The 18,596-nt window shown below is 37.2% G+C and overlaps 1 protein-coding gene across 3 annotated transcripts in view; it reads right to left on the minus strand.

Annotated features, from left to right (window-relative positions):
- Positions 1-18,596, minus strand: part of LOC136239741 (cytochrome P450 4B1-like) — a 34,898-nt gene that overhangs the window by 1,076 nt on the left and 15,226 nt on the right. The window contains exons 2-14 of one of the 3 annotated variants that reach the window (XM_066030467.1): positions 16,262-16,409; positions 15,310-15,354; positions 9,037-9,164; positions 8,859-8,983; positions 8,192-8,254; positions 7,066-7,195; positions 6,960-7,022; positions 6,824-6,911; positions 6,661-6,769; positions 6,482-6,612; positions 5,930-5,994; positions 5,796-5,878; positions 936-1,001 (exon numbers count right to left, since the gene is read on the minus strand). In XM_066030467.1, the coding sequence (XP_065886539.1) occupies positions 936-1,001; positions 5,796-5,878; positions 5,930-5,994; positions 6,482-6,612; positions 6,661-6,769; positions 6,824-6,911; positions 6,960-7,022; positions 7,066-7,195; positions 8,192-8,254; positions 8,859-8,983; positions 9,037-9,164; positions 15,310-15,354; positions 16,262-16,409 (1,244 nt within the window). The remainder of the gene's footprint in view (positions 1-935; positions 1,002-5,795; positions 5,879-5,929; positions 5,995-6,481; positions 6,613-6,660; positions 6,770-6,823; positions 6,912-6,959; positions 7,023-7,065; positions 7,196-8,191; positions 8,255-8,858; positions 8,984-9,036; positions 9,165-15,309; positions 15,355-16,261; positions 16,410-18,596) is intronic. The other 2 variants (XM_066030469.1, XM_066030468.1) reach the window with 2 other exon arrangements.

Consider the following 18,596-nt stretch of genomic DNA (forward strand, 5'->3'; position numbering starts at 1 on the left):
AACCAGTTAACGTCATAATCCACATACCAGGAACCCACCGAACAACAATACACTGTGTTCTCCAAATAATACTATCTATAACCCTACGGTTATTAGTAGGTTAAGTTCGGTAATAGGTGTAAGCGAGATGAACAGAACAAGGAAAACTTTGGAATTTTAAGTTTGATTATGGATCACAAAAATAAAGCAAGGAAGGTAGTGAAGATATACTAGGGGACATTTAATCCCTACTTCAAACTATACCCATGACTAAATTAGGTCTTGTTGACTGGTGAACCGCATCAAAAAAAGAATAACTTCAGACTTAATATTCTGTCGGAACGTGCACCTCAACTATCAATTACTGAAAGAGAAGTGGCTATTGCACTTCAGTTTCAGCTATGTTCAGCCCGCTACACAGCGTTGGTACAAACAAAGAATAGTATAAAAATGCATCTCAGTCACTATGGAAAATATGGATGAATCCTGTTTCAAATGTAGGGAAGTTATCACACACTACTGCAAATTGACACCTTGTGAAGAGAAACGGAACACAAAGGAGGACAGAAGTAAGCAGTTAGTTAAATTCCTAGAATAATTTAAAAAATTTTTTTGTAGTAACCTATTGGAAGCATTTTGGGTAGTACCGAAGGCACTTTCGGCTTGGTTATACCTAACCAATACTGCCAAGGCACCATGAAGGTATTGTGAGGCTGGTTTCTGATCAATAATTTTTTTGTGAGAAAATGCAAACTTCTATGATTCCTAATATACTGTATGACATATAACTCAGAACCAGTTTCTTAACATAAACATCTCATTGGATCATACCAGTAGCAGTGCACATACAAAACTAACAGCTTAAAAAACAGTTTTGTACATTTATTACATTAATATAGGAGTCCACAGAATTTTTTACATGCATATTATACTGGTAGTATGCAACAGTCACTTACTTGTTTATAATGTGTGCAACTGTAACTTTCATCTCTAACATAGCAAAACGTTGACCAATGCAATTCCTACAAAAGAGAAGTTTATAAACTCCGATGAGAATAAATAATATTTTATCTACATAAACCAAACCAAATAAGCTGTGAAAAGAGGTTCAAAAATTGACAAAGATATCAAAAGGTGGCAGCCAAGAAATTACTGAAGCAATTTTAGTGTTATGCCTCGACTATCAATTATTGAAAAATGACATGGTTATATATTTTACTTTGTTTCAGGCAGCTATGTTCCACTTGTTAGTAAGCATTATACAACTAAGAACAGTGTAATACATACAATATGTGCCTCTACAATCAATCAGGTCAATACAAAAATGATGAACAATTCTTGTGATAGAAGCCACAATGTGCTACCTACGAATCAATGCCTACATGATATTGGAGAAAAAAATAGGACAACAAAGGAGGGAAAAGTTAAGTCTGCATTGTAGGATGAAAAAGCACATCTCAAGCCTAAGTAATAATGACTGGTCAAGCCCATAGCCTTAACCATAGTTGAGTTATGCTTGGCTAAAGGCATCAGTTAGACAAAATCTGTTAAATAAAAATTCTATATAGAAACTATTTGGGAGTGTTTGGGATTGTTTTGAATGCATGTTTACATTGATTATGCCTAACCAATGCTGCCAAGGTGTCATGAGGCTGGTTATTGGGAGATATACATTTTGGAGGCAAAGTGGCAAACCCTATTACATAGTACCACTGTCACCGTACCGTATAATTATGATGCTATATGATAATGAATATGTTGCAAGTTAACAATCAAGAGTGAATTTTACATGTTACTGGGATAGTATTGTATCACTTCCTTTAGTATAACTTACTAGTTTAACTTGTACATTGTTGTGTGAACATACATACTTGAACAAAAAGAAATAGGGGAACTAACTGCAAGACCTCTACAGTGTCAGATCACTGAAAAGGCATGAACTTACCTATTTTCTTATAAATGTAAGTTATAAATGGAACCTAACAATCCCACCATCAGACATGAAATAGCCTCAAGCAACAGCTGTATGGCCATGAACAAAAGAATATTAGTGATGCCACAATATATTGTATATCGTAATAGAAACACTTCATGATAATTGTGATAGAGAAAATGATATAATAAAATATATTATCAAGACACACGATAGTGTGTCGTACGGCCCAAGAAGCCGGTGCGCCACACCGTGAGTATATTAATAGGAAGAAAGAAAATGCAATTTTCACACCTATGTAGCTCTGTGATCCCTTATCCGATTGGAACCAAATTTGCTAGAGAAGTGCCGGCCAGTTAGGGGAGTCTACATACCAAATTTGAAGAGAATCGCTCCAGCCATTTCCGAGATACGAGTGACCAAAATTTCGTTTTAATTTCTTCATTTTTTTCTTCTTCATTTTGCACACTTCGCAAAATCCGCCATAAAACACGAATGCGTACTTGGATATGGCTGAAATTTGGCACACTTGAAGGGCTCATTAAGGCGGATCTCAGTACCAACTTTGGTAGGAATCTTTTTTTAAATTTTTTTTTAATTATTATTATTAATAATTTTTTAATTATTCAAACACACACACAAAATTGCATATAGTTCATCAGTCAGAAAGAGGGAGCTTTCCCTCACTCACAGCAAGAGAAAAGTCAGTGAGATCTTTATGAGGCCGACCAGCAGCAGAACAACTTCCACGAAGACAAATGATAACTGAACGTAGTAGGGAATCCGATGAACATTCACGGAGTTATTACCGATTATGTGCGTAAAATAAGGTCGAAGGTCTGTCACGCCTACAGGGTAAACCCCTTGGAGGAATGAGTTGAAAATTGATATGTAGATGGAGTAACCATCGTAGGAGTGCCTTTTTGTGGTTTGAAAGGAATTGAGATAAAGACCATGGAGATATGACACAAAACCCAACCTGTGTCAAAATTATGCAATCAATTTTTATGAATAAAAAAACTATTAGTTTTCACATCTACCAGGCAAACCGCTTAGAGCAATGAGCTGAAAATCAGTATATAGCTGGAATAATCATCATAGAAAGTCCTTGCAGTAGTACAGAAGAATCGGATTACAAACCACTGAGTTATAATTTGAAAGGCAACTACGTGTAGCAAATGCGAGATCGAGATAGTCTAATAGAACAGTCACCCTAATAGAGCATTCAGCTACGTTTATAACTTACTCCATTATAGAATTATATTACATTGCAAGATATTCTGTACGGAATTCAGCTACAAACAGTTAATCTGATAGACAATTCAGTTACATGCAAGTCACCCTGTAGAGAGTTCATCTAGAAACAAGTCACCCTGTAGAGAGATCAGCTAGAAGAAGTCACCTTGTAGAGAGTTCAGCTACAAAGAAACTATCGTGTAGAGAGTTCAGCTGCAAACAAATCACCCTGTAGAGAGTTCAGCTACGAACAGATCACCCTGTAGGAGAGTTCAGCTACAAACAAATCACCCTGTAGAGAGTTCAGTTACAAAGAAACCACCATGTAGAGAGTTCAGCTGCAAACAAATCACCTGTAGAGAGATCAGCTAGAAGAAATCACCTTGTACTACAAAGAAACCATCATGTAGAGAGTTCAGCTGCAAAAAAATCAATCACTCTGTAGAGAGTTCAGCTAGAAAAAGTCACCTTGTAGAGAGTTCAGCTGCAAATAAATCATCCTGTAGAGAATTCAGCTACAAACAAATCACCCTGTAGAAAGATCAGCTAGGAGAAGTTACCTTGTAGAGAGTTCAGCTACAAAGAAACCACCTGTAGAGAGTTCAGCTGCAAACAAATCACCTGTAGAGAGTTCAGCTAGAAACAAGTCACCCTGTAGAGGGATCAGCTGGAAACAAGTCACCCTGTAGAGAGTTCAGCTAGAAGAAGTCACATTGTAGAGAGTTCAGCTACAAAGAAACTACCATGTAGAGAGTTCAGCTGCAAACAAATCACCCTGTAGAGAACTCAGCTACAAACAAATATGCCCTGTAAAAAGATCAGCTAGAAGAAGTTACCTTGTAGAGAGTTCAGCTACAAAGAAACCACCATGTAGAGAGTTCAGCTGCAAACAAATCACCCAGTAGAAAGTTCAGCTATGAACAGATCACCCTGTAGAGAGTTCAGTTAGAAACAAGTCATCCTGTAGAGGGATCAGCTAGAAGTATCACCTTGTAGAGAGTTCAGCTGCAAACAAATCACCTGTAGAGAGTTCAGCTACAAACAAATCATCCTGTAGAGAGATCAGCTAGAAGAAGTCACCTTGTAGAGAGTTCAGCTATAAAGAAACCACCATGTAGAGAGTTCAGCTGCAAAAAAAATCACCTGTAGAGAGTTCAGCTACAAACAATTCACCCTGTAGAGAGATCAGCTAGAAGAAGTCACCTTGTAGAGAGTTCAGCTATAAAGAAACCACTATGTAGAGAGTTCAGCTGCAAACAAATCACCTGTAGAGAGTTCAGCTAGAAACAAGTCACCCTGTAGAGAGATCAGCTAGAAACAAGTCACCCTGTAGAGAGTTCAGCTAGAAGAAGTCACATTGTAGAGAGTTCAGCTACAAAGAAACTACCATGTAGAGAGTTCAGCTACAAACAATTCACCCTGTTGAGAGATCAGCTAGAAGAAGTCACCTTGTAGAGAGTTCAGCTATAAAGAAACCACTATGTAGAGAGTTCAGCTGCAAACAAATCACCTGTAGAGAGTTCAGCTAGAAACAAGTCACCCTGTAGAGAGATCAGCTAGAAACAAGTCACCCTGTAGAGAGTTCAGCTAGAAGAAGTCACATTGTAGAGAGTTCAGCTACAAAGAAACTACCATGTAGAGAGTTCAGCTGCAAACAAATCACCATGTAGAGAACTCAGCTACAAACAAATCACCCTGTAGAAAGATCAGCTAGGAGAAGTTACCTTGTAGGGAGTTCAGCTATACAAACAAATCACCCTGTAGAGAGTTGCAAACAAGTTATCTGTAGGGAATAATTAACATGTAATAAATGTATTATTATTATATATATATTTTGTACATTTACTGATAAAATCAGAATTAGTTAAAGTATTTAAAAACTTCTTCATCTTTCTCTTCTTCCTGTGGTAAAGAAAAAAGATAGGTTAAAAAAGCCCCAAAGCCGGCTATACAAATACAAAAAGAAGTGAAATCTAATCCAAAACAGCCAAGCTGTAAAAAAGAGTGCGGCCCTCAGAAAGGCTATGGTGAAAAAAGATGTGAAATCCAAGGTGGCGGCCAAGAAATGGCTGTGATGGTAGGTTAATGGTAAAAATTTTAATAACGGCAATTCAGGTGAATTTTGTGCCAAGATCAAGCGGCACCAAATTCACCTGAATTGTCGTTATTAAAATTTTTACCATTAACCTACCATCACAGCCATTTCTTGGCCGCCACCTTGGATTTCACATCTTTTTTCACCATAGCCTTTCTGAGGGCCGCACTCTTTTTTACAGCTTGACTGTTTTGGATTAGATATATATATCATGATAACATTATAAAAAACACAAAGTGACTTGATATTTACAAAATGTCTCTGGCAACATCACATCATTGTTATAAGCATGGCAGATTGACTTAGCCTGTGAAAACATTTTCATAATATTCAATTCATTTAATATATTGTTACTATTGTGATATAAGGGTCCCATGATATTGTGATTATTGTCATATTAAAATTTTCATATTGTGGCATCACTAAATCAAATTTCGCTGTTAGATCTCTAGCTACTTAGTCATTTACTCAGTCAACCAAGTAAATATTATGTTGTCAAATTGCTGAATGGGAACATTTAAGGTTTAATGGAGACTTAAGGTCATTATTTACCTTGGTCCAGCAGAAAATGGGAGGTACGCAAAGGGATCCATTTTCCTACTGTTTTCAACAGTAAACCTTAGTGGATCAAATTTCTAATGACATAGACAATAGTAACACAAAACATACAGTGGAACTGTACTAACCTCGGGGTCATTCCAGACTAAAGGATCATGATGTAGAACATAGATCCCAATTCCCATCCATGTCCCTAAAGTATGTATATCTTGTAAAATCTTTCTCAGAATATTCCAAATAAAGTTGAGCAAGTAAAAGAAGGGACACTTTGTGCCACAGTAAAGCACCCAAGGCATGTAGGCAGTGGATATGGGGGCACATTCAATGATCAATCCTTGTAACAAAATGAAATATTTTAATAGAACAGTCACATTTATTTCACTAGATATAATTTATCTGCAGCAACACAGTAGCTACTCAGTACTTGGTCAAACTTTAATCACAATAGAAGCTACTGAGTGTTTTTATACTTACAAGATTGTGTAGATCTGGCTAAAATGTGCAACACAACTTACATTGTAAATAAATGTCTGTGCATGGTTGGTCTCATGTGCTACTCAATGCATGAGATACAACTGATATACATTATCATGTCTTCAGAGAGTTTTAATGGATAAGAGTCTAGTATGCACTACATCTGACAAAATACAGTACAAGCACTATACGATCAGACTAAATACCTTTGGGAAGCCTCTGTCCATTCATTACTATTTCTTTTGATAGTAGTTTTCCAACTGTTGGAGTCACTGGATACAACCTCAATGACTCCTTAATACACATAGTAATATACGAGAGTTTGGACACATCTTCCCTAACCGTATACACATATCAACTAACAATGGTGTAATGAATACTTTACCATGTGATGTCATCAGTGTCTCTACCGAATAACACCTCCCTGATCTCCTTCCTACACAGTTCCTGGTGTTCCTTGTTCATGGCCAGACAATAGAGTACCCACCCTAGTCCTACAATTGACGGATTAACTGATATTGTCTTGACATCAGTAAACACATCCACACCTGTTGCAGTACTGTCATGACCAGCAAACATAAACGTGTCCACTTCTTCTCTGATCTCTGTGTCTGTTAACCCCACACCGTTTTCATCCTTTAGTAATTATGTTTGGTTCAACTATGCCAATTATAGCTAACATACTTTTACAGTCAGTAAAATATCCATAAAATCTAGGTACTTTCTTGGTTGTGCCCTTTGTGAAGCCTGACTTACATATAAATAAGTAAATAGATCACATGTAATATACCTCCAGTAGCTCTTTTCTTCTGTTTAATATCACCTCTTCTGAATACTTATGAATAACATCACAATAGCGAAGGAATTCATGACCAGAATGGGTAGAATAATATATCAAGTCAGAAAAATAAAGTGGGTTGCTGTTCATAAGAAGAAACAACAAAGAAATACATAGGCACACACTACACACACACACACACAACTACACTACACATACAATAATATCAGCATGGTCAAGACTTTATAATGTCATAAAAATTTAATGCCAGTTATGCTGGATAGCAACATCCCAATCAGAAATGTCAAAAAGATAAAAAGATATTTGAAGGTCTTCTGAAGTAGATAATGCTATTTTGACAATAATTATATCAAGATTGCTAGCTGGCATAACTATAGTTGCGTTATTGAAAAGACACACATATCGGACTATCAAGATATTATTGTGAAATAAGGATGATAGAATTATTTATCTTGATATTAGAAAAATCATTTGTATATATACCAAAGATCATCAGATGGTGTAGTTATGAAACATACCTTCAACCACTAACAGCTAGTGCAATACTTTAAACTTTACTCATTCACATTTTCCCTTTGTTCTTTTTATTGGTTACCTTATTGGCAGTAAACAAAATTGCAGATTTGTTGTAAATGCCTAGATACGTTAGACAATTGAGGTAAATTTAAAAGGAAAAAAGGAAATATCAAAATATATTTCAAAATATATTTACCATTAGTTGTAACCAGCCATTTATAAATACCAAAGCTACCAGGACTTTTGGTTGTAAGATTAATTGTACTTTAGGCTGACAGGTTGAGCTCCAAGTACCAGAGTTTGGCCTTGGCTTGGCTACATCACTGACTGAAAATTCCTTTTCACATTACTTACAACAATAAACCATGGGTATAAAAAAACCCGACTAATTATATATTATTTATCCTATGACAGGATTTGATCTGCATATATTTACAGTATTCTAATTTTGACCAATTGTTATGCCACGTGCAAAGTATTTTGTGTATAAAGCACCAGACAGAATGTCTCATTGATAAATCTACCATGTCATAATGGAGGAACTATACTACTTTCACAGTATCGTTTATTCTACTGACAAATAGATTACATCAGCACATACAAGGCTCGGTTGAGATGAATTTGTGTTAGCTCCTTATTTGCCTGAAGGTACGGACTTCCATCCCTGCATAACAGAAAGATCATTACATACACACACACTGCTATCCCACTACATGGCCACTATAGGGACCTGAACAACAAAGTGTTCATCCGTACTGTGATCTTTACGTTTTTAATCCAATACGGTAGACTCCATAAATACCATACCGTAAAGTCGGGTTGTTAAGCGCATGCGCTTATAATTTTTGGAGAAAACCTTTTGTAAGAATCATACTATCTGTTAGGTGCATATGCCTAATAAATAATTATGGTGAGTGCAACACGGAACAACCACATTGTGAGAGTAGTTAATAGTCGCCACGCCAGTGTGTAAGAATATTTCACTTTATTTCTGGGTGAAATCCTTCGTGATAAACCAGATTATCACCATCCAGATGGCTGATTTGCTGTATACAAAGTGAAGGGAGACCTCAAGGGAGACGTCAGCGCTTGAGGAGACATTAATATTTCAGTACTTTCAGCTTTCTGTGTGTAGCTTTATCATCGCATTTGGCCATGTGCGCTTATCATGCATGGTAAATTGTATACAAGAAATGTGTATGCGCTTAACAAATAATATGTGCTTAATAGATGCATGCGCTTAACAACCCGACCCTACGGTAACTCACTTCTCCCCTAGACAATTACTGTCACTTGAGTACATACACCTCATCAATATATCAAAGGTACATGAGTATATGTATCCAGTGATCTCCACTGACTCTCCACTATCAGCTAATCCACTCCATATCTCCTATTGGTTCACACTATACATACTCTACCATTTCACACAGTATGTTAACACACCAGCAACTTGTGGGACACATCATTGTATACTGGTAAGTACAGTTTGAGTACGTCAAAGTGAAAGGCTGGAGTAAGTATTGTACGATGTCTCTTCCATTTCTCTCCACTAGAAACTACCAATCCATCACCTGTATGTGTTACAAATACATATGTATCACCCTGTTAACACTACCCTTCTATATAACCTGGGTACAGATTGAAAGTGTAAATTGATCAGCAATGCCAAGCCACACCCAACTTGGCACAACAAAGCAATGTGGGTAGTTGGAAAAGGCGGATACGATTGGACATGGCCACGGATGCGGATATTTTCAAAAAGCACTCTTACAATTATACAACAGTTAATTTTCATACCTAACATTGTTTTTACAGCAATCTTCGTTTCCAGATCCGGGCATCGATCTTGTCAGAGCGCTTATCCATTTATAAGTGCACATGCGAAGGACTAGACCAGCACTCCACAGAATTCCAAAGAGCACACGTGTTGTACACATGCTCTAAAGTCTAATATAGAGTTATATATTAAATTAGCTTGTATGGCCTATGCAACTTAGCTTAGCAGGCCAAATCCACAATCTTACACCTTTTAGTATAAGGCGCAGGCACTTATACCAAGCATTGAGGGTTTCAAGGACCTGGCCTATGAGATTAGGTTGGGACATGCCAGCTTAATCTCTAGCTATGACACTGAATTAGATATCTAGAGCACATGTACAACACTATAATTTATGGTCTTAGAGTGTTAATTAATCTATCCTTCGCATATGTGCTTATAAATATCAACGCCTGGGTCTGGAAGCAAATGCTGCTGTAAAAACAACGTTAGATATGAAAAATAACTGTTTTGTAAATGTAAAAGTGTATTTTTAAAATATCCGAGTCTGTGTCTGCCTTTTCCAACTACCCAAACAATGTGGGTTGGCCTGGCCCCAGGCTAGGATACAACATGCATGTATTTACAGGCTGGTAAACAATAATAATTTGCCAATTATCTACACTTTATATTTATATATAAGTACTCTACAACACTGTTAAAATGTACCCCAAGATGTATCATGCATGCTCTTGGTCCTGACTGTTTTGTTCTATTGACATTGATATTCTTAGCACAAGAAGCATCCACTGGTCATAATACAGCAACTATAACATCATACAGTTTAGTCTTTGCATTACCACTACAATTTCAGCGCAGTTTTATTGGAAAGTCCAAGCCTTCATGATCCCTAATGTACAGTACTACCATACTGTATGATGACTTCAGTGTACATCTGTAAGCTAGAATACCAGCTAGTGTTTAACCTTATACCCCAATTATACCGTCCCAGGTTACTTTGAATTTGGTCTTGCTCATACCATTGGTCAACATGCAAGCTGGGGACCATGTCCACTGAAACCAGCTACATTACTTTTCCTCTTGCCTCTAAATCAACCCCAAACACTTACAATAGGTTTCTAAGAAACAGAATTATTGTTTTAAAATGTTTTTTGATATAAATGGTTGATTCCTTCAGCCAAGCATATTGGAACCATGGCTAAGCCTATACTGGCTTGATTTCTTCACTGTTTAACACTGCTTAGGCCTGAGATGTGCCTTTTTGCCTAACACAACAGCTATAATGGATGCATCTGGGCTTATCTCTGTCCTCTTTCGCGTCCCATTCCTTCTCCACTAACACATACTAGATATTGATTTGTGGGTAGCACGTAATGACTCTATAGTTACTGGAGAGGCACTTCTTGTGCTGTTTTTATTTGTGCATTGCTGTGTAATGAGTGGAACATAGAGTGAATGGCCACTTCACGTTTTGGGACAAGCATTCAGATGTCAAATTAGATTTATGATATGCCCATGCAGGACCATTTTCTACTTTGATGTGGTATCGTGGGTTCACCTATCATGTAAACAAACAAATACTTAAAGAGTAAGATCAAAAAGTAATGAAACAAGGGAGGTCACCTACACTAGTAGACACTTAATCATTACTTTAGTCATTGCTATACTACTGAGTCTTGATAAGCCATAAGATTGCATAGGAATCAAATGCATGCTAGCATAGCTGCAGGTGTAGGCAACCTCCCTTGTTTTTATTCTATGATTCCTACTTGAATTTAAAATTCCTAGTACTTGCATTCACAGAGACCACTAAGATTACGTCTACCTACCTGGGAGCAGGTAGGTATATACCCACCTGTAAGTAATTCTCATCTGCTATGATTACCAAAATATATTCAAAATGATGTTTAGTAATTGTTGAGATCGATTGAGGGCTTGGGTAAACTTGATACTCAGGGTGGTTACCAGAGTACATCTACCTTGCTAAACTATGGCAAATTTTACATGAGTTTGTGAGTTGGTAAGTTACTAGCATACCGTATAGTAAAAAACTTTGGCGGTAAAAAAGTGTGACGAAACCCCTCTGTTGAAACAATTGGCGGAAAAAACTTTGGTGATTAAAATAATATTCGCTAAAGTTTTTACTGTACGGTACGTAAGGATAACGGCAAGGTGTCAACTCATCAGTTAAGTAGTGTAGTAAGTGTATTCATTATTTTGAAAGTGTAAAATTGTAATAACAACACACAAGTAGCTACAGTAAACAAAACTTCATTAAACGTGACTCCACCCTAACTAGATCCATTGGAGGTGGAGTTCTGTCAAAGTGACTGGATGATGACTGAGCACCACGGATACATGCAATAGCAGAATGCAGCAAAGAAAAGGAAAGACAGCAATGGAGCCGGCCTAGAGTAACCGAGTAATTATCCCCCCACTTATTGGACAAATGAGAAGCCAGACATTTGTAAAAGATAGTGACTTCATGAGCCAGACTCAGTGGCGGATCTAGGATTTTTTAAAGGGGGTTTCTGAAAGTTGGTATAGCTGAATAAGGCATCTGATGACATTTCTCTAGAAATTTTTGAGATTTTAAAAGCTTTGAGATCGGATTTTAGGCTATTTTTAGTTACCAATTACAATAAATCCAATGCTTTAAACTGTAAATATTTTGCTAACAAATATGGTGACTACAACTTGATTGCTCTATTAGAATAGTTACATGACTGCTCTATTAGAATATCTCGATAGTTTTTAATGCAGTGGGAGATGAAAAGTGAAGTGTTGCTAAGGGTTTAATAGCTATAAATGGTGTTAGTTAAGTGCAACTGCATGCATGCTACTGAAATACAGTGGTATATAGTTATTTGCTATGATAAATTGTCAGTGCAACAATGTTTATGTATTCAGACTGCCACCGGCTGAGCTAAATTTAAAGGGGGGTTTCTGTCGAAACCCCAGAAACCCATCTAGATCTGCCACTGAGGCCTCCAGTAGCAGAAAAAACCAAGGGAGAGAATGAGGTGTGTTCAACTTCTCGGATATGTTGGCCATATAAGCACGCCATTTGATGTTCTCATGCTTTTTATAGGCACTGAGCAGATAATGATGAGCACTTATTTGAGGCAGCATAAGGATTGAAAACTCTGACATCAATAAAGCATTTCTCTGATTGACCACCCCAAAAACCATTCACCGCAACATCCAGATGAGTGTAGTAAGTGTATAGGTAGCTAACGTTGTTTTTGTAACAGTACTTTTGTGGCTACTGATCCAACGACGTGCTAGCAAAGGCGTGCTTCGCTATCTCCTGCGATGCCGAGAGCGACCGTACTTTACTTTTTCAGTAGCAGAGGTTATCACGTATATCAAAGTATTTGGCCAAATCCATCGCAGGACGATGAACTAGCTGACGTACGAACGGGAAGCCGATTGAAAATGCTATCCCAAGGAGTGCTTACAACTGTGGGATACATTTCGAAGATCTCCAAAGTCAGCTTGATCTTTATTGCGTGGTGGTACGAGCTGACCTTCATCTCAAGTTCTAGTTACTAAGTGCTCGTGTGATCATCTAAAAAAATTGGTGAAAAAACTTTGGCAAATTGAATGCTATTCATCAAATTCACCAAAAATTTTTACCACCAAAGTTTTTTACTATACGGTATGAACCATGGCTTCTTTTATGTATTGATTTATAATACGGCCTTTGTTCTTGGTCATCAGAAGTTAATCTATTGTAAACTTACTCTCTGAATGTCATAAATAAGTGTACTACACCTTGTAGCCATGGTTTATATATTACACTTTAAAAATCAGAAATTTCAAAAGGGGAACAGATATTGCTGAAAAAGCCACATTGGGGTGGTAATGTTAACCACAAATCTCTATTTTGCATGACTCTCTTTCAAGAAGTGTTAATTGGCTCCTTTGGCGCATGCCTAGACTGAATGTTGCAGGGGATCAAGTCACCACTGGGTCTGGGATTTTTTCTGCATTCTTCAACGTTTCAGTTACATGTTTCTGACTCCCTGTATTACCAGGCTTTAACCTTCTCACAGGTCCCTAGTGGGATAGCATTTAATAATTACACAATGCTCCAGTGATCCTTTGTGGTTTACATTGCCATCCCAGTGATCCGTTCCTCTATTATTTTTCAGCGACCCCTATTCCCCTTTTAAACTTTAGTTCGTGTACTTTTTATTAATCCACTCTGTTTTTGTGTAATTTGCTTTATTGATAATGAAGACTATTTTGGATAAAGTAATTTTTATTCTACATACAGTCAACTAATCGGCATACACTAGAAACTGATCAGATTGCAATGTGTATGCAGAATCTCTTAATATGAGCTAGAATTGATTTACATTAACATATAATGACTATTACAGCTGTCAAATTTAGTACATGTCTTATTCTCAGATACACTTGGCTACTTTCTACATGACTGCTCTATTAGAATCTTGAATAGCCCACTCACATACACTAATTACAGAACGAAAAAAGACAAGGCACTGGGAGTGAGTATTTTGTGTTATTGCAGCACATCCAGATAATTTATGTAATTGAGCCTGGAATTTGTTATTACAACTCTAGTCCATTTTAAACACTTTTGCTGGTGCCTACCCCTTAAAACTCACTGTCCTCCATCCCTATGTGAGAACCCATGCATGATACAGCAACACTCATGAAAAAATTAATCTAAAATGGCAGTTAACTGTAGAGGCTTCACTTGATCCTGTACTCTAGATGCTCTGGAAGGCTGGTAAATTGTTATTGTACAAACATTAGGTCACATGTGTAGCTACAATTTATAGTTGTAACGTGGGCTCAAATTATTTGCCTGATATGTATGCCCAAAGCCCGAGGGCTGCAGGCATACATATTAGGCAAATCATGAGTGTCCATGCATGTTTCAGCTAATATGTAACACTTCCGTTTCGGGTGATAGCCTTGATGCCAACATGACTGTAACCACTGGATTCGTTTTATAAGCATGCCTGAAAGATTCGATTATGGTTAAGCAGTAAGTAACGTTGTAGCTACGATTGTTATAATAAACAGATGAGTCCTACGGATATCATGGAAAAGTCGAGTAGGGAAACTTTCGGGAGAATTTACAAGTGTTGTAATGCTTTCGCATTGTTTAAAGACTAATCACAATGTATACTAAAGACCTAAAGGGGTAAGCTTCGTTAGAGTGGTTAACTTGTGCTGTCCGTAATGTGGGCATGTCTGCATTCAAAAACGTGCCAAAACACTTGTGAATGCACTGTAAGACTAGTTCTCACATTTAAGTAACATTTCCCAACTTGTAGAACAGCAAGGATATTGAAACGCCTTCATTTGAGTGCTTCTTGTGGCAACATTATTTGTAGTAATTATCACGTGAACATTAATTTATTCCCACAATCGATTTTAAGTTTGAGCTTGTATAAAACAAATAGAGGGTGGTACCAATACCTCATCCACATCAAGGCCATGCTTGCTTTGATGAAAGTGGCTTGTTCTTTTGGAAGTGCAACCACTTTCCCGGGATACATTTCAATGTACACCGGTGTACATTTAGATGTCTCCTTGTAAAGAGATATACATGGCAAATGTATCCTCTGGAATTCCTTTGATCTGAGGTGTGAAAGTGTTACATTACAAGTTTGGACATGCTAGATCACTCAGTATTAGTTAAATTTAGGTACACATACAGTTTTCTTGAGAAATATAATTAGTTGATACTTGTAGTTACAAAATTACTTATGCATTAAACATTATGTGGTTGAAGGGAATGATGGGAATGGGAATCCATGCTAGGAATTTTAGTATTTAAACTGCACAGCAGTTACAAATAGAAACTGTGCTACATGCAATCTTGGTATACAATACTATACATGGATCAGAAAACATTTGTTCTAAACTCCTATGCTGGATTTCCCAATGTAACCTACCAATCCATTTGTGAAGGAATTGATAACTGGGTAGTTTTGGTGTTTCTAAAAAACACACACACAATTAACAATTATATACAATTTCAAAAATGCAATGCGACACAATACATAGCTAGTGCTATGATATACTTAAAAGATGCCTGCCATGAAGTTAAAAGATTTTACCAAACAAGACTTTCCACAGCTGATATTTGTAAGTTCAGAGTCAAAAACCACTCTAAGAACAGCTACTTTAGGGAACAACTTTATATAAAGAAAGAACAGCTAGCATGTTCAGTAAGCCCAGATACATTATACAGGTGATTCTAACACTTGTTCCTTTATTGTACCTTGCTCAGTCTCCAGAAAACATTTGTCAGGCATTCATGCAGGGTGGCTTAGCTAACTTACAGCACACAAACACCACAAGGTGTAGAAATCAAATGAAAAGTTCCTTTTCTCTGCATTCAAAACTCAGATATTTCCTCCAGATTCTACTTGAAAATAGATTTTTTTTTGTCTGTGGCTAATATCCCAATGGTTTTTGCACATTTTTATGACCAACTACAGCTGTAGGGCTGAAACGATTATGGTTTTTTAGTATTCGAGTACTCTCTAGAGTTAACAATCGAGTACTCACAAATACTAGCTACTTGTTTTGACATGTAGTTTTGTACCAACCTTAAACAGTTTACAGCTTTTCAAGCAACAGCAATGACACACACACACACACATATTGAAGTATTGATGTTAGTGTCTCTGACAAAAAATTATGCTATCAAACTCTACAGTCTTCATTGTCACTCCCTGAAGACAAATACATCATGTGAGCTGGGTCACATGATGTTAACGAGTACTTGAGTACCAATTTTAGTATCCGAGTATCAAAATCCTTAACAAGCACTCACCAAGTATTAGTATTTGTTTCAGCCCTAATATTTTGCTTACATACAACTGGTCTATTTACCCATACCTCCAGGCAGTTGTAATAGCATCTTTACATTTTCCAAATCTGATGTTAATATGAAAGAAATAAAAGGTCCAGTCCAGTATGGGCACAATTTAGGATAGTTCATATGATTTTCTTGCATGTACTGCAGTGACTCCAATGAAGGACCAAGCTGTAATGTCGTATGCAGTTCAATTATAATACTTAGTTAAATGCATTGAGTGAATTAGCCCACAAAATTCAGATTTTTTTGATAATATTTATAAATACTGTAGCTATATTAGGGATCATGGAGGTTTGCACTTTCTTACAAAAAAATGTTGCCCAGCAACCATCCTAACAATATGTACCTTCATGTTCATGGCACCTTGTCAGTATATAATCAAGCCCAAAAGTACCTTCAGTGTGACCCAAAATGGTTTCCAATAGGTTGCTACAAAATCTTTTACTCAGTGGAATTTTCTGTTGACTGACTGACTCACTAACTGATGTATTCAGACCAGTGTACCTCAATAACAGTTAAGGCTATGGACTTTATTTTTTCACTGTTAGACGCAACAGGTGCCTTTTGGCATACCACAGTGTAATAGGTTTTGTAATATTACGTACATATTTGCTGTATCACGTGACTTTGTTATGTGCGTTAATAAGAATGATAAAACAGCAACACGTGTAAATTAGTCAGGTGCGAAGGAGACACTGTTATAGGTGCTTTGCAAAACCACACCTTCCTTTAAAAACCATGGTAACTGAGCTGCCACCATTTTTATTAGGGCCAGTGTACATAGCGGTGTATGGCATATTCCTTTATACTATTTTGCAGCACTGCTGCTCAGTTCCTTTTCGGGAAGAAGTGTATTTTTAGGAAACGATGAAGTGTTGGGTGAACTGAGCTTGGATATCGACACCCAGCTGCTGCTTTTGAAGAATTGAAAGTCGATCCGTGGTGAAGAAAGTCGTTTTGATTAAAAGTTTCACTCTCCACAACTTTATTACTAGACAGAAGTAGTGAAAAGTTACTGTGAGTGTAATATATAGCCCACAAATACTGTCTTCTGGTATTCAATTCTATGTAGATTCAAGCCGGTCCCACTGAAAAATGACTTACCCCTTGGCCACTAGTACTAGCCGGCTACTGTGAGAATATTGGAATGATTACTAGCTGGAAATAGGATAAGCCAAGAACACACAATACTTGACATTAAGAGACTATTCAGAAAAGAGGAAAGGTTACATCTTAAATTATATATTCAAAGTGAAGTGTAAAGCTGTTAGTGTATAGTGTGGTGAGTATACATACCCCTCTTGCTCTCACTTATCTGAAGATAGCGTGACGTATCAAGTATGACAGAGACAAGGTGTATAGTGCGGCTAATGGTATTACATCAGTAGACACTTGAGGATATGATTTTTACACAATTTGTACTCGTCATCAGTTTTAGTTGTGTTGTCATTATGCATATGACTATCTCTGTACACTCACAAGAGTACTAGCTATGTTACACACAGTATATGAAAAGGAGTGAATGACTAACTACTTGATGTAGTGTATAAACAATTGATAATGCCCACAGCCACAGCAGCTACATCTGTTGCTTGCAATATCACTGCTTGTGCTGCTGACACATAAACTGTAGTATCTTTGTAGATTCCCAGATACTGTTTTCCGCTGCAGCTTACAAGCTGATAACCCAAATTGTATGCAACACTATGCATAGTCACATACACTGTAGTTATCGTAATTCTGAAACACAAACCTTTCAGATGTTGATTTGATTTTTGTTCAAAAGACGTCTGCAGATATGTGGAACTGTCTGAGGTCTTGGTGAGCGACGTTGCTTGCATGGCAATGGGTTTTCTGCAATTGAAAATTCACATTCCTGTGGTTTTCTGGAAAGTGTGTGGCACACACCTTGCAGAGCAGTGCTTTTATGTATTCATTCACCTACTGAGGATACCATCTTCTTCAGTGATGCCTGCATTGATAATTGGTGCAGCTGAGAACACAGTAGGTACCTGCACTGTCTTGTACTAGCAGTCAAGTTAGGCCACACCAAGTCAAACCTTAGTTTCTGGTCACCCGCCCCGTATGGAAACCTGGTTTATGAGGACTATTATTAATATCACAGGCGCTTAAGTGCACGCAACCCAGCAAGACACTGATTTTTTTTTGCAAAAGATCAAGATACTCTAATAGAGCAGTCAGGGATTCGTCACACTACTGTTAACTTTAAATATTAGAACAGTTAGGTACTATATGCTGCACTAATAAAATGCTTCTGACTAGGTTTGTCCTTGATTATATAGCTATTATTAATGATTCTGTGATTTGAAAGTAATTTCAGTAACATTAACCACT

Source organism: Dysidea avara, chromosome 12, assembly GCF_963678975.1.
Source record: "Dysidea avara chromosome 12, odDysAvar1.4, whole genome shotgun sequence".
NCBI lineage: Eukaryota > Metazoa > Porifera > Demospongiae > Dictyoceratida > Dysideidae > Dysidea > Dysidea avara.